The sequence below is a fragment of the Mustela putorius genome, unplaced genomic scaffold (assembly GCF_011764305.1).
Source record: "Mustela putorius furo isolate JIRA1106 unplaced genomic scaffold, ASM1176430v1.1 tig00003867_pilon_pilon_pilon, whole genome shotgun sequence".
Lineage (NCBI taxonomy): Eukaryota > Metazoa > Chordata > Mammalia > Carnivora > Mustelidae > Mustela > Mustela putorius.
This window is the reverse complement of record NW_025422019.1, coordinates 726332-743598: the sequence shown is the minus strand read 5'-3', so window position 1 is coordinate 743598 and position 17267 is coordinate 726332. Positions and strand designations below refer to the sequence as shown.

At 37.5% G+C, this 17267-nt stretch overlaps 2 protein-coding genes across 6 annotated transcripts in view; one reads left to right on the top strand and one right to left on the bottom strand.

The window, feature by feature from the left end:
• Positions 1 to 17267, top strand: part of ARHGEF4 (Rho guanine nucleotide exchange factor 4) — a 251231-nt gene that overhangs the window by 102593 nt on the left and 131371 nt on the right. The gene's annotated exons all lie outside the window — the stretch shown is intronic.
• LOC123387934 (acyl-coenzyme A thioesterase THEM4-like) lies at positions 2982 to 15949 on the bottom strand. The gene is made up of 2 exons (XM_045066562.1): positions 15928 to 15949; positions 2982 to 3839 (listed from the first exon to the last, which is right to left on the bottom strand). Exons 1-2 carry the CDS (start codon positions 15947 to 15949, stop codon positions 3340 to 3342), a joined length of 522 nt encoding a protein of 173 aa, XP_044922497.1. The 3' UTR covers positions 2982 to 3339.

The window sequence follows — 17267 nt, the reverse complement described above, 5'->3', positions numbered from 1 at the left end:
AAACCCATGAAATCAGCTTGAGATGTAGGATTATACACTTCTGGATCTCTGCCAGGGCAGAAGACACTAGTGGTGAGAAACGTTTCAGGGTACGCCTTGCCTGGATCACAGTTGATACATTCGCTACACATCCCCTCTGCCATCTCTCACCAAAATGAGTAGGAGTAAGAATGCCCAACAGAGGAAAAATTCAGAGACTGTGCCCTCTCCAGCAGAGCTGATGGATATGGACATAAACAGTATGTCAGAAAGGGAATACAGGGTAACAGTTACGGAGACAATGGCTAGTTTGGAGAAAACCATTAACGACAACATGGAATCGATTAGGGCAGAACGGGAAGCCACCAGGGAAGAAGTTGAAAATGCTCTCAATGAGTTTCAATCTAATATAAATTCTTTAACAGCTAGGTTAACTGAAGCAGAAGATAGAATTAGTGATCCAGAGGACAAACTGATAGAGAAAAAAGATCTGGAGGAGGCCTGGAACAAACAGCTTAGAAACCATGAAAACAGAATTAGGGAAATAAATGATGCCATGAAACATTGCAATGTCACAATTATTAGAATCCCTGAGGGGGAGGAGAAAGAAAGAACATTAGAAGATATAGTTGAATAAATTCTTCATGAAAATTTTCGCAGTCTGGCAAATGTAACCAGCATTTGTGTCCTAGAGGCAGAAAGGCCTCCCCCCAAGATCATAGAATCTAGAAAGATCTCCATACAACTGATTGTGAAGCTGATGAATCATAATATTAGATAGGAGCTCTTGAGAGCAGCTAAGAGGAAGAGATTCCTTATGTACAGAGGAAGGCCTATGAGAATAACACCAGACCTGTCCACAGAAACCTGGAAAGCCAGAAAGGGCTGGCAAGACATATCCAGGGCACTAAATGAGAAGAACATGCAGCCAAGAATACTTTATCCAGCAAGACTGACTTTCAAATGGATGGAGAGATAAAGAGCTTCCAAGACCAGGAAGGTTTAAGAGTATGTGACCACCAAGTTGGCACAAGAAATATTAAGGGGGCTTCTATAAAAGAAGAAAGAACCCAAGAGTGTCATAAAACAGAAATTTATGGAGACAATTCTATAGAAACAAGGACTTCACAGGCAACACGATGTCAATAAAAATGTATCTCTCAATAATCAATCTCAATGTGAATAGCCTAAATGCTCCCGTAAAATGGCACAGGGTTGCAAATTGGATAAAACGACAAGACCCGTCCATGTGTTGTCTACAACAGACCCATTTTGAACCTAAGGCTACATCCAGACTGAAAGTGGAGAGAAGCATCTTTCATGCCAGTGGGCCTCAAAAGAAAGAAAAGAGTAGCTATTTTCATATCAGATAAATTAGATTTTAAACTAAAGACTGTAGCCAGAGATAAAGGACACTACATCGTTCTTAAAGGGCCCATCCACCAAGAAGATCTAACAATTGTAAATATTTATGCCCCCCAAAAGGGAGGAGCCAACTAGGTAAGAGAACTGTTAATCAAAAAAGAGTCATAATGATATGAGTACATTAATAGTAGGGAATCTTAACATGCCACTCTCAGTAGTAGATCATCCAAGTAGAAAATCAATGAAGAAATAAGAGCATTGAATGACACATTGGACCAGATGAACTGCATAAATATATACAGAACATTCCACCATAAAACAACAGAATACTCATTCTTCTCAAGCACACATGGAACTTTCTCCAGAATAGACCACATACTGGGTCACAAATCAGGACTCAACCAGTAACAAAAGATTGAGATTATTCCCTGTATATTCTCAGGCCACAATGCTTTAAAACTAGAACTCAACCACAATAAAGAGATTGAAAAGAATTCAAACACCTGGAAGCTAAAGACTACCTTGCTTAAGAATGTTTGGATCAACCAGGAAATCAAAGAAGAACTTCAACAATTCATGGAAACCAATGAGAATGAAGACACTTCAGTCCAAAACCTATGGGATACAGCAAAGGCAGTCTTAATTGGGAAATACATAGCCATCCAAGCCTCCCTCAAAAAAAAAAAAAAAAAAAAGGAAAATCCAGAATACAATAGCTCTCTTTACCCGCTTAAAGAATTGGAAAATCAACAACAAATTAAGCCAACTCCACACACAAGAAGGGAAAGAATCAAGATTAGAGCAGAGATCAATGAGATAGATAGAAACTAGAGATAGAGTAGAACACATCAACGAAACTAGAAGTTGTTTTTTTTTTTTTTTGAAAGAATCAACAAGATTGATATATCACTGACCAAACTAATCCAAAAGGAAGGAGAGAGGACCCAAATTAATAAAATTATGAATGAAAAGGGATAGATCACGACTAACAGCAAAGAAATAGAAACAATCATCAGATATTATTATCAACAGTTATATTCCAAGAAATTAAGCAACCTAGACGAAATGGATGCATTCCTAGAAACCTATAAACTTCCAAAACTGAGTCAGGAAGAAATTGACAACCCAAATAGACCAATATCCAGTAACAAGATTGAAGCAGTGATCAAAAACCTCCCAAAAAACAAGACCCCAGGACCTGATGGATTCCTGGGGGAATTCTACCAAACATTCAAAGAAGAGGTAGTACTTATTCTCCTGAAGCTATTTCAAAAAATAGGAACAGAAGAAAACTTCCAGACTCTTTCTATGAAGCCAGCATTACCCTGGTCCCCAAACCAGGCAAAGACCCCACCAAAAAGGAGAATTTCAGACCAATATCCCTGATGAATATGGATGCTAAGATTCTTTTTTTTTTTTTTTTTTGGTACAGCCATTTAATCCCCAGGATTCAGAGTTGAGGTATCATTCATTCCTATAGGAACTAGTTGTGCTTCCTACTGTGGCCAAAGAGATTTTGTTTGGATATAATAAAGCTAGCTTTGTAATTTATATCTCTCTCTCTCTCTCTCTCTCACACACACACACACACACACACACACACCTTCCTTCGGTTTTCTGGCATTTTCTAGTTTGTGTTAAGAGTTTCAATATAATTTTCTTCAGTCTGTAATGGGGAAGATACTATGCTTATGCAACCTTAAGGAGCCCATTCAAATTTAGGAGAACCAGAAACTTATTCTGAGGACACACAAAAAACTGCTGATACTGTCACAGAGAGTCCTTCCGTGTTAAAAGAGTTTAGAAGATGCGAACACCTCCTGGAGTTGTATTTCGAAGATTTGTTCAGGAAGATCAGTATTAGCAGGCTTCACCCCCTGGGGGGGCCTCAAAAGTGGGTAAGCGGGGCAGGATCAGAGACACCAGCTTCTTCTGGAGGAAAGGAGAGCCCAGTGCAGGTTGGTGCAGAATGCACCAGAAACTTTTATGGCGAAGTTATGGCGAAGTTTTTTTAGGATCCAGTTTTACAAATAAGCTCGTTGCCTCAGAGTATAGAGTCTTTTCATCCAAACTTTGGACATTACAGGAAACAAACAGTTTCCTTCCTTCAATTTTATCAAGCTGGCTATTTATCACAACAACAGAACAAAGGGGGATAGGCCTTCTAAAATTGATGTTGAGATTGGCAGTCATGACAGCTCCCCCAGTTAAAACTGCACACATACCAACAGTAGAATCAATCATGGTTGCAATGGCACCTCCGTGAAGGAATCCAGGTATTCCTTGCAGGTAAGGACCTCCTTGCAATATGCAAACTGTCCTGTTTTCAACTTGATTATGGAACATCGCATATTCAAACCCCAGACCTTCCTCAAGGCTTCTGGGAAAGAGCCGAGCCTGTGACAATGGTTCTTCTTTCACAGGCTTTGAATCCGCTCCCCGCAGACACAGGCTGTCCTGGCGCGGCCGCCCGCTCCCGACGCCCCGCCCCCGGACTCACGAGAGGCCACGAGTCCCTCGCCAGCGGGGACGCGCCTCCTAGCGGGACGCAGAGGACTCCCGGTGTCCGCAGTAGGGAGACGCAGCTCCGCAGCATCGCTCGGAGAGGGCGCAGGGTTCCGACACAAAAAAAAACGGATGCTAAGATTCTTGACACATCCTGCCTAATAGGACCCAACAGTACATTAAAAAGATTATTAACCATGACCAGGTGGGATTTATTCCTGGGATGCAGGGGTGGTTCAACATTTGCAAATCAGTCAATATGATAGAACAGATCAATAAGAGAAGAGAGAAGAACCACATGGTCCTCTAAACTGATGCAGAAAAAGCATTTGACAAGATATAGCATCCGTTCCTGATTAAAATGATTCAAACTACTGGATAGAGGGAACATTCCTCAACTTCATAAATCTGTCTATGAAAAACCCACAGCAAATATCATCTTCATTGAGGAAAAGCTGACAGCCTTCCCTTTGATATCAGGAACACGAAAAGGATGCCCATTCTCACCACTATTGCTTAACATAGTATTAGAACTCCTAGCAATAGCAATCAGACAACAAATAGAAATAAAAGGTATTCAAATTGGTAATGAAAAGTCAAACTCTCTCTCTTTGCACATGACATGATACTTTATATGGAAAACCCAAAGGACTCCACCCACAAATTACTAGAACTCATACAGCAATTCAGTAGTGTGGCAGGATACAAAATCAATGTACAGAAATCAGTTGCCTTCTCATACACTAACAATGAAAATACAGAAAGGGAAATTAGAGAATTGATTCAATTTACTATAGCATTAAGAATCAAAAGATACCTGGGAATAAACCTAACCAAAGAGGTAAAGGATCTGTACTCGAGGAACTACAAAACACTCATGAAAGAAATTGAAGAAGACACAAAAAGATGGAAGACCATTCCATGCTCATGGATCAGAAGAATAAACATTGTTAAAATGTCTATACTGCCTATAACCATCTATACTTTCAATGCCATCCAGATCAAAAATTCACCAGCATTTTTCCAAGAGCTAGGACAAACAATCCTAAAATTTGTATGGAACCAAAAGAGACCCCGAATTGGTAAGGAAATGTTGAAAAAGAAAACCAAAACTGGGGCCATCACATTGCCTGATTTAAAGCTTTACTACAAAGTTGTGATCACCAAGACAGCATGGTACTGGCAGAAAAACAGACACATAAACCAGTGGAATAGAGTAGAGAGCCCAGATATGGACCCTCAACTTTATGGTCAAATAATCTTCGACAAAACGGGGAAAAATATACAGTGGAAAAAAGAGTGTTTTCAATAAGTGGCGCTGGGAAAATTGGACATCTGTGTATAGAAGAATGAAATTCGACCATTCTTTCACACCATACACAAAGGTAAACTCGAAGTGGATTAAAGACCTCAACATGAGGCAGGAATCTATCAAAATTCTAGAGGAGAACATAGGCAGTAACTTCTTTGACATCAGCCATAGCAACTTCTTTCAAGACACATCTCCAAAGGCAAAGGAAACAAAAGGGAAAATGAACTTTTTGGACTTAATCAAGATCAAAAGTTTCTGACATTGGGGATGGTATGTGCTATGGTGAGTGCTGTGAAGTATGTAAGTCTGACAATTCACAGACCTATACCCCTGGGGAAAATAATACAGTATATGTTAATAAAAAAATTTTAAAAATAATAATAAAAGAAACTAATAAAAATGAAAAAGGAGGTAAAAAATCAAAAGCTTCTGCACAGCAAAGGAAACAGTCAACAAAACAAAGAGACAACCTACCGAATGGGAGGAGATATTCGCAAATGACACTACAGATATCCAAGATCTATAAAGAACTCCTCAAACTCAAGACACACAAAACAGAATATTATGTTAAAAAAAAATGGGCAGAGGACATGAACAGACACTGCTCCAAAGAAGACATACAAAAGGCTAACAGACACATGAAAAAATGTTCGTCATCATTAGCCATCAGGGAGATTCAAATCAAAACCACATTGAGATACCACCTTACACCAGTTATAATGGCCAAAATAAACAAGACAGGAAACAACATGTGTTGGAGACGATGTGGAGAAAGGGGAACCTCTCACACTGTTGGTGGGAATGCAAGTTGGCGCAGCCACTTTGGAAAACAGTGTGGAGATTCCTTAAGAAATTGAAAATAGAGCTGCCCTATGACCCTGCAACTGCACTACTGGGTATTTTCCCCAAAGATACAGATGTAGTGAAAAGAAGGGCTACCTGTACCCCAATGTTCATAGCAGCAATGGCCATAGTTGCCAAACTGTGGAAAGAACCAAGATGCCCTTCAATGGACAAATGGATAAAGAAGATATGGTCCATATATACTATAGAGTACTATACCTCCATCAAAAAGGATGAATACCCAACTTTTGTATCAACATGGACAGGACAAGAAGAGACTATGCTGAGTGAAATAAGTCAAGAAGAAAGAATCATGTTTCATATGGTTTCACTTACTTGTGGAACATAAGGAAAACACAGAGGATATGGGGAGATCAAGAGGAGAAGGGATTTGGGGGCAATTGGAGGGGGAGACAAACCATGAGAGATTGTGTATTCTGAGAAACAAAACTGAGGGCTTTGGAGGGGAGAGCTATGGGGTGTTGGGTGAGCCTGATGGTGGATATTATGGAGGGCACGTATTGCATGGAGCACTGGGTGTGGTGCATAAACAATGAATTCTGAAACACTGAAAAGAAATTTAAAAAAGAAAAAAACGAACAGATAGGCCATAGCCAGAGGTTGAGGAGAGGCCTGTGGATGTGGTAATAAAAGAACAAAAGGATCCTAAAGTGTTGACATATCTTGACTATGTTGGAAGATTCCTGAACCTACGTAAGTGATAAAACAGCACAGAACTAACAGAACTAAATAAACACACACACACACACACACACACAGAGACACACACACACACACACACACCCCTGCAAGGAAAACTGGGAAATCTGAATAGGATCTGTGGGTTGTATCAATATCCTGGCTGTAGGAGCGCCTGGGTGGCTCAGTGGGTTAAAGCCTCTGCCTTCGGCTCAGGTCATGATCCCAGAGTCCTGGGATCGAGCCCTGCATCGGGCTCTCTGCTCAGCAGGGAGCCTGCTTCCTTGTCTCTCTCTCCCTGTTTCTCTGCCTAGTTGTGATTTCTGTCTGTCAAATAAATAAATAAAATCTTAAAAAAAATATCCTGGCTGTAATATGCAACATTCTATAAGATGTTACCATTCTAAGAATCTGAGTACAAAGTACACAGGATTTCTCTATACTATTTCTTACATCTGGGTGTATATCTACAATTATATCAAAATTCAAAGTTTAGTTTGAAGAAAATATTTATATCATTAAATTAATACCTGGATGGTATTCAGTGGTATATATGCATTAGAAATCTCAGCCAGTTCTCTATTGTTTTGAACAATTAGGTTGCTTATCACTTTTTAACATAAATAAGGCTATATTGAACATCTTTGTAGATAAGCTTCTCAAAATGTTTTATTCTCCCTCCTTTTTATTTTCTTTACTTTTAAAATTATCAAAATTATGCATACACATAGTTATAAAATCAAATGTTACTTAGATAATGTTTTTCTTTTTTTTTAATTAACATATGTACTATTTGTTTCAGGGGTACAGATCTGTGAATCATCAGTCTTACACAATTCACAGCACTCACCATAGCACATACCCTCCCCAATGTCCATCACCCAGCCACCCAATCCCACACCCCTCCCCTCCAGCAACCCTCATTTTGTTTCCTGAGATTAAGAGTCTCTTGTGATTTGTCTCCCTCCCCAGTCCCATCTTGTTTAATTTTCCCTCCTTTGCCCCCCAAAACCCCCCACCCTGCCTCTCAACTTCCTCATATCAGAGAGATCATATGATAATTGTCTTTCTCTGATTGACTTATTTTGGTTAGCTTAATACCCTCTAGTTCCATCCAAGTCATTGCAAGTAGCAAGATTTAGGGGGTTTTGATGGCTGCATAGTATTCCATAATGCTTTTTCAAGTGTTAACACACATATAAACCACCTGGGCTCCATTGAGGGACAGGTCCTGATTCAAATGTTTGGATGAGGCCTGAGGTTTGCATTCTGACACGTATTCAGGGGCTGTAACTGCTGGTCCTCGCCCTCACTAGCAGTAGTTAGAGGTTAGAAGATTTGAAGAGGTTAGAAGACATCCTTTGGAAATAACAGCCAGCTGCTCGTTCCTCCCTGCCCAGAGACAACCAAGTTAGGGTTTTTGTTTTTTTTTTTTAAGATTTTATTTATTTATTTGACAGAGAGAGATCACAGTAGACAGAGAGGCAGGCAGAGAGAGAGAGAGGGAAGCAGGCTCCCTGCTGAGCAGAGAGCCTGATGTGGGGCTCGATCCCAGGACCCTGAGATCATGACCTGAGCCGAAGACAGCGGCTTAATCCACTGAGCCACCCAGGCGCCCCCAAGTTAGGTTTCAATAGTAATTTCAAACTTCTATTTTGACTTATTATTTTTAAATACTATGTATTAACTTCCAGTTTTGATAGTCATGAAGATTCAGCATCTTGCATTCCATCCAGTCTCCTTTTCCATCCTCCTAATACCATCCTTCTAGTATATAGTTAAATCAGTAACAAGTTTTCTATCCTTATGGATATGAAAGTATTCTTCAGTGTAAATCCAAGTGGTAAGCTTCAATGGCATTTTTTTTTTGTTTTTTTTTCCTATAGTTAATATTTGTTGAATTTTTCATATGTGTGATTTTTCTATAAATCTATCCTTAAATATGACTGTAAGATCACTTATAAACTATTTTCCAAATATTCAAACATGTCAGCATTCTATCAAGTCTCTATTTTTTTCTAGAGACCTGCCTGCCAGAACCCTCTGACCTCCTGCTATACTTTGGACTAGTGGTTCCCAGGAATTCTACATAGCTTTCTTCTCTAGTTTCCTGTTTCTTGGATCCTGGGTCTTCCTTCCTCTACTCCTTTATTGTGTACAAGAACATCCCCTACTAGCTTCCTAAGAAAAGGTATTTAGGAGGAATTGTTTTTTTAATTTTTGCATGTCTGGAAAAAAATACCCTATTAATTTTTATACTTGATGGATAGCTGGGCTTTGTATAGAATTTCCTTCTAAAAAGTGAAGACATTGCAACGCTATGTTATAATACCAAAATTGCTGGTGAGAAGGGTGATAATGTCATTCCAGGCAGTCCTGCATAGCTTGGTTCATTTTGTTTGTTTTTCTTTAGAAGCTTTTAGGGTTCTTTCTTTTATTCCTGGTATTATGAAATTTCTTAGCGAAATTCTGGATATATGTTTCTTTTTATTCATTGTGCTAAACATTCAGTGTACCGTTTAAATCTGAAGTCTCTTAACCTTCAGTACCAGAAAAAAATTAGGTATTATTAATTGATTAGGTATAATTAATTTGATAATTTCCTTCTCACCCTTTACCCCTGGAGCTCCTGTTAGAGGTTGTAATTCCTTGAAAAATCTTTAATATTCTTACCTTTTCTGTGTTTCATCTCTCTATCTTCGTTTTATTTTGGAGGGAGGAGAGATTTTCTCAAACATATTTCCAGCCCTCCTATTGAATATTTTCAATGTTCTCTAATTTTATTTTGTAATAAAAATGGCTTTCTTCTGGTTATATGACTAATATGTGCTCATTACAAAGAATTCCAACAATAAATAAAAATACAGAGAACACAAGAAATTCTCTGTAATCCTACCACATTATGGTAATCAGCCTAATATTTTGGTGACCATTATATTATTCTTCATTTTATAGAAACACAAATGTCAAAAATGTCACACCTATAATTTATACAAACAGAATATTACTCCTGCTGTTTTTAATCATAGATGCTACCAGTGTCCCTCTTCCCACCTCAACATCACTTCACTGTGGTCCCCCATTAGCCCATGCCTACAGCCTAGTGAATGATCTTCTATATTTTCTCCATACACTTATAATCATGTATAAATACATATACATATCCATGCATACACACCTATACAAACACCCTTTCCTGTATCTTAAATTTACCCCTTAACAACATTCATGGAAATATTACCAAGGTACTTGTAAGTAATGGTTGCATAATATTCCATGTTGTGAGGGTATCAAAATTTTTTCACCCATAGATAGCTACACACTTTTTCTGTTCCTGGAAACTGTAAATATTCTTTTAGTAAACACCATTTTATAATAACCTTATAGACTAGTAGAGAGTCTTGAATGAAAATCCCAAAGATCATAAACATTTTAATATTTTAATAGATTCCAGATTCTCTTCCAAAAAGGCTATAATATTTCGTATTTCCAGGGGCATCTCCGTGGCTCAGTTTGTTAAGCATCTGCCTTTGGCTCAGGTCATGATCTCAGGGTCCTGGGATCAAGCCCTGCATCAGGCTTCCTGCTCAGCAGGGAGCCTGCTTTTCCCTCTCCTTTTGCTGCTCCCTTTGCTTGTGTGCACTCTCTCTGTCAAATAAATAAACAATATCTTAAAAAAAAATTTGTATTTCCAGTAGCATTTTATATTTCTCCACAATCTCCAACAGCAATGAACATTATAATCTTATAATTCTTGTTTTGATTTGATATTGTTACTATTGTTTTAAAATTCTATTTTTTTAAGTTTTTAAGCACATATTTATTTAATTAAAGTTGCTTTTTCTTGTTCCTTCTTGCTCTTTTTTAAACTTTTTATTTTAAAACAATTATAGACCCAGGAAGTTGTAAAACAATATAGAGAGGTCCAGTATGCCCTTCCTTCATCCAGTTCCCCAATGTAACATCTTTTTTTTTTTTTTAAGATTTTTTATTTACTCGAGAAAGAGAGAGAGAGCGTGCATGTGCATGAATGGGAGGCGCAGAGGGAGAGAGAGAAGCAGAGTCCCTGGTGAGCAGGAATCCTGATTCAGGACTCGATTCTAGGATCTTGGGATTATGACTGGAGCCAAAGGCAGATGCTTAAGAGACTGAGGCACCCAGGTACCCCCCAAATGTAACACCTTATGTAACTACAGAACAATATCAAAGCCAGCAACTGACATTGGTAGGATGGGTATATGACTCTGTGTCATTTTATCACAGATGTAGATTTACATGACTACCACTATGAGCCTGGTAGACACTATTCCATTACCTCATGCTACACTTCTTTACAGTCACACCCTCCCCCGACTTCCCTGACTACTTGCAACCATGAATCTAATCTCCATCTCTATGAGTTTGTCATTTCAAAAATGTTGCCTTTTGAGAATGGTTTTTTCATTCTGTATAAATCCATGGATTTTTATTAAGCTGTTATGTGTATCCATAGTTCTTCCTTTTTATTGCTGAATACAATTCCATGGTGTGTCTTTACTGTTTTTCACCTGAACCAGTTACCTATTGAAGGACATTCGGGTTGTGTCTAACTTGGGGTTATTGCAAGTAAAGCTTCTATAAACATTTGTGAACAGGTTTTTTTGGGTGGATAAAAGTTTTCATTCCTCTGGGATAAATGCCCATCAGTGTGGTTTTTAAGTTGTATGGTAAGTATATTTTTAGTTTTTTAAGGAAGTACCAAATTCTTCCAGAATGGCTATACCATCTTACATTTCCACCAGCAATGTATGGGAGATTCCGTTCCCTGTATCCTTGCCAACATTTGGAATTTTGCTGTTTTTCATTTCTCAGGTACTAATAAGCATGTGGCACTATCTCACTGTGATTGTGATTTACATTTCCATAAGGGCTAGTGATGTTGAACATTTTTCATGTGCTTATTTGCTTAGCCCATACAGGCTGCTATAACAAAATACCACAGACTAGGTAGCTTAAAAGACAACAGAAATTTTATTTTTCACAGTTCTGGACGTTGGGGAATCCAAGATCAAGCGCTAGCAGGTTTGGAGTCTGTAAGAGCCCACTTCCTCGATGGCCCTCTTCTCACTGAAATGTCACAAGCAGAAAGGAAAAAAACTTTTATAAGGGCACTAATTCCATCCAAGAGGGATCTATTGTCATGGACTAATCACTGCCAAAGGCCCCACCTCCCCTGGGGATTAGGATTTCAATTTATGAATTTGGGGGGGACAGATATTCAACCTATAGAATTTGCCATGCATATAAATATATCTTTTTCAGGGAAATGTCTCTTTATGTCTTCCTCATTGTTTAAGTGAATTGTTACTTTTTACAGTGGAGTATTAAGAGTTTTTTTTTTTTTAATGAGATATACTTGACATAACACCACATAAGTTTAAGGTATATAATGTGTTATTTGATGGAATTATATATTGCAATTTGATTACCACCTTTAGCTAACACCTCTCTCAGGTCACGTAATTCTCATTTCTTTTTTGTGATGAGAACATTTAAGATCATGTCTCTTTGTAACTTTGAAGTTTATAATATGCTATTTTTATTGTCATTATTATGATGATTATTCTGTACATTAGATCTCCAGGATTATTCATCTACCAGGTAAAAGTTTGTAACCTTTAACCACCTCACCCAATTCTAATACTCCGCAGTCCTTTGTAGCCAACACTCTACTCTCTGACTCTATGAATTCAGCTTTTTTAGATTCCACATGTGAGTGATATCATACAGTATTTGTCCTTCTCTCTTTAACTTATCCCACTTTTCCACAATGCCCTCAAGCTCCATCCATGTTGTCACAAATGGCAGGATGTCCTTCTTTCCCATGGCTGAATAATATTCCATTGTCTATTATATATACACCACATCTTCTTAATCCATTCATCCATTGAAAGAAAACTGTTGTTTCCATATCTTGACTATTATGAATAATGCTGTAGTAAGCATGGCAGTGCATATATCTCCTCAATATCCTATTTCCATTTCCTTTGGATATATACCCAAAAGTGGGACTGCTGAATAATATGGCAGTTCTATTTTTAATTTTCTGAGGAACCTCCATACTGTTTTCCATAGTAGTTGTACCAATTTACATTCTCCACATTCTTGCCAGTACTTATCTCTTATCCTCTTGATGATAGCCATTCTAACAGGTGATATCTTGTTTTGATTTACATTTCCGTGAGCATCATTTCATGTACTTGTTAGCCACTTGTATGTCTTCTTTGAATAATGTGTTCTTTCAGTTGTTCTGTCCATTTTTTAAAATTGGGTTGTTTGGTTCTTTTTTTATTGAGTTGTAGGATTTCTTCATATATTTTGGATATTACCTCTAATCCAATATATGGTTTGTAAATATTCTCTGTCATTTTGTAAGTTGTCTTCTCATTTAGTTGTTTCTTTTGCTGTGCAAAGACCTTTGAGTTTGATATGATCTCACTTATTGACTTTAGCTTTTATTGCATGTGCTTATGGTGTCATATACAAAAAATCATTGCTGAGACCAATGTCGAGGAGCCTCTTCTTTATATTTTCTTCTAGGAGTTTTATGGTATCAGGCCTTTTGCTTACATGTTTAATCCATTTCAAGTTAATTTTGTGAGTGGTGTAAGATGGGGTCCAATTTCATTTTTATGTATGTGACTGTCCAGTTATTGGTGAGACTGTGGTTTCCTCACTGAATGTTCTTGGCTGCCTTGTCAAATATTAGTTGACCATGTAGGTGGGGGCTGTTTCTATCCTATTTGTTCCATTGGTCTGTGTGTCTGTTTTTGTGCCAGCACCATCCTTTTATTACTATAACTTTGTAGTATAATTTGAAATCAGGAAGTGAAATCCCTCTACCTTTGTTTTTTCTCAGGATCATTTGGGCTATTGGGGTGTTCCATGGTTTAATACAAATTTTAAAATTGTTTTTTCTATTTCTGTGAAGAATGCTATTGGAATTTTTAAAGGGAATGTATTGAATCTATAGGTGGTTTTGGGTAGTATGGACACTTTAACAATATTAACTATTCCAATCCATGAATGGGAACTGTCTTTCCAATTATTTGTGTCTTCCTTAATTTCTTTCATCAATGTCTTATAGTTTTCATTGTACAGATATTTCACTTCCTTGGTTAAATTTATTCCTAAGTATTTTATTGTTTTTGATGCTATTGTGAATGGGTTAGTTCTATTTCTTATTCAGATGTTTCATTATAAGTGTAGAGAAAAACAACTGATTTCTAGGTGTTGATTTTATATCTTGAAACCTTATTGAAGTTGTGAATAGTCTCAACAGTTGTTTAGGTGAGTCTTGGGGGATATAGATATATCTATATAGATATATCTATCTCTATATATATATGACATCACCTGAAAATACTGATGGCTTTACTTCTTCTCTTTCTGTTTAGATACTTCATTTCTTTTTCTTGCCTAATGGCTCGTGTAATGACTTCCAATATTATATTGAATCAGAGTAGGAGAATGGACTCCTTGTCTTGTTCCTGATCTTGGAGGAAAATTTCAGCTTTTCACTGTTAAATATGAAGCTTGCTATGGGCTTGTCGTACATGCCCTTTATTATGTTGAGGTACATTCTCTCTATACCCACTTTGTTGAGAATTATTTCATTTTTGGGATGCCTTGGTAGCTCAGTTTGTTAAGCGCCTGCCTTCGGCTCAGGTCATGATCCCAGAGTTCTGGGATTATGTCCAGCATTGGGCTTCTTACTCAGCAAGGAAGCTTGCTTCTCCCTCTGACTGCTGCTCTCCCTGCTTGTGCTCTCTCTCTCTGACAAATAAATTTAAAAAATGTATTTTTAAAAAAATAATTATTTCATTCTTTTAAAAAAAATTGCCCCTGTGAACTTCTCATTTTATTCATGTATTATTTTCTTAATGTCTTTTTTTTTTTTAAAGAGAGTACAAGCACATGAGCTGGGAGGAGGAGTGAGGGCAGAGGTAAAGGTAGAGAATCTTAAGTAGACTCCATGCCCAGCATGCCCAGCATGCCCTCCATGCCTAGCCACAGGGCTAGATCTCATAACCCTCATATCATGAGCTGAAACCTAGAGTCATACATATAACTGACTGAGCCACCCAGGGACCTCTTTTTTCTTGCCTTTCTGTGTGTCCTAGTAGTTCACGGAGTTTCCTTAAAAGTTATTTTAAATCTTTCGGGGCACCTGGGTGGCTCAGTGGGTTAAGCCGCTGCCTTCGGCTCAGGTCATGATCTCAGGGTCCTGGGATCGAGCCCCGCATCGGGCTCTCTGCTCAGCAGGGAGCCTGCTTCCCCTCTCTCTCTCTGTCTGCCTCTCTATCTACTTGTGATTTCTCTCTATCAAATAAATAAATAAAATCTTTAAAAAAAAAAAAAAAGAAAAGTTATTTTAAATCTTTACCAGAGAAATTATAGACTTCCATGACTTTGGGGTAGATTATAAATATTACTGTGATCCTTGGGAGTATTATTTTCCTTTACTTTTTCATGTTCCTGGAAGTTTTTAATTGCTCTCTTCACATGAGAAGTTGCAGTCACCCCCTCCAGTATTCACTTACTGCTTTCAGGATAGAAATACCTGGTGTCAGCTCTGCTAGTGATTCTGAGGATTTCTCAGTCTTCTATTAATATGCATGTTCCATTCTTTTTATTCCTTCTTCTGACACATTTACGTTTATATGAATTCTACTGATCCCTCAAAGCAACAAGCTCTGCAGTGCCCCATTTGTTTTCCAAAATGTGGTGCTAAAACTCAAGCTTGTGTTCTGTCCCTTGCTTATAGATTGTTCTACATGAATTCACTATCCACATTTCCATCCCTTTATTTCAACCTACCTGCATCATTATATTTGAAATGAGTTTCTTACAACCAGCATATATTTGGTTGTGTTTTTTAATCCACTTTGAACTTCTCTGTTTATAATTGGTCTTTAAACATATATTATTGACTGTTTATATTTAAAATAATTTTTTTTATGTTATGTTAGTCTATTCAAAGTAATTTTTAAGGTTTAAGTCTGTCTTTTTATTTTTACTTTTTGGTTTCTGTTTGTTGTTTCTGTGTTCTTTTTCCCTCAGTCCTATGGGTTGCTTAAATATTTTTGAAAATTCCATTTTTATGTATCATAGTATGTTTGCATCTCTTTTTATAATTTTTTTTAGTAGTTGTCTAGATATTACATTGTATATATTCAACTTACCAAGGTTGATGGGTATGGACATTTTACCAGTTCAGTTGTAAGAATGGATTAGCATGAGAATGGCCATCTCAAAGGCCTGGAAGCCATTTTACTGAGTTGAGGGAAGAGGGACTAGGGGAAGCTTGAAAAACAAGTTTTGAACAACAAGTCAATCATAAGCACCAGAATGCCGGCGGCTGCGTCACAGACCAGATGCATTGGTAAAGAGCTTATCTCACTAAACCACCAGGGACTGATTCAAAAGTAAACCGTCAGAGTGGGGCGCCAGATATGAATGTAGCTGTGGAAAATTACTGTGTGTTAAGTGCTTTGAAAATGTATATAAACCCTTGGTTTTGAGTGCTCGGGGTCCTTGTTGAAACCCCCTGTGGCGGGCAGATACTTGGACCCCAGTTAGCTGGAAATAAACCTCGCTGTGTGACTCACATTATCGCGAGTGTCCTCTGTCCATTTGAGGGGCGGTCCACTCCATATCATAACACAAGTAATGTTTATAATATAATTATCTTAAATATTTCCTCTAAATACATGGAGAATCACATCAGGTAATGTTATAATTTTTGTTTCAAACATCAAAACAAAATTTAGAAATCTCAACAGGAGAAGGAATGTCTGTTATATTTATCCATATTTTTACCCTTCACCTTGTTCTTTTTCTTTCTGATGTTTATTGCAAGATTCTTACTTTTATCATGTTTTAATACTTTCTTTAGCTATTTTTAATTGAAGTATAGTTGATATACAATATTATATTAGTTTCAGGTGGACAACATAGTGATTTGACAATTACATTGTGAAATTCTCACCACAATAATTGTAGTGACCATCCCTCACCATATAAAATTGTTACAATATTATTGACTATATTCCCTATACTGTACTTTTTATCCTCAGGATTTATTTTATAATTGAGTTTCTATCTCTTAACCCCCTTCACCTATTTTATCCATCTCCCCACCCTTCTTTTCTTTGGCAACCACCAGTTCTCTGTATTTATGAGTCTGTTACTAGTTTTTGTTTGTTCATTTGTTTTGTTTCTTAAGTTCCACAAATATATGTGATATTATATGATATTTCTCTTTGTCTGACTTATTTCACTTACAATAACACCCTCAAGGTCCACCCATGTTGTCACAAATGACAAGATTTCATTCTTTTTTAAGGCTGAGTAATATTTTGTTGTGCATATACACCACATCTTCTTTAACATTCACCTGTGGATGACATATGGGATGCTTCTGTACCTTGGTTAATATAAATAATGCTGCAATAAACACAGAGGTGCATATATCTTTTCAAATAAGTATTTTCATTTTCTTCAGGTAAAAACTCAGAAGTGG

Bases quoted from the DNA above. Each gene is read 5' to 3' on its own strand.
- LOC123387934 (XM_045066562.1), bottom strand. From the start codon at position 15,949: ATGTCCATACCCATCAACCTTG. The intron at 3,840-15,927 runs GTAAGTTGAATA...GCCTCTCGTGAG, and splicing joins GTCCATACCCATCAACCTTG to TCCGGGGGCGGGGCGTCGGG.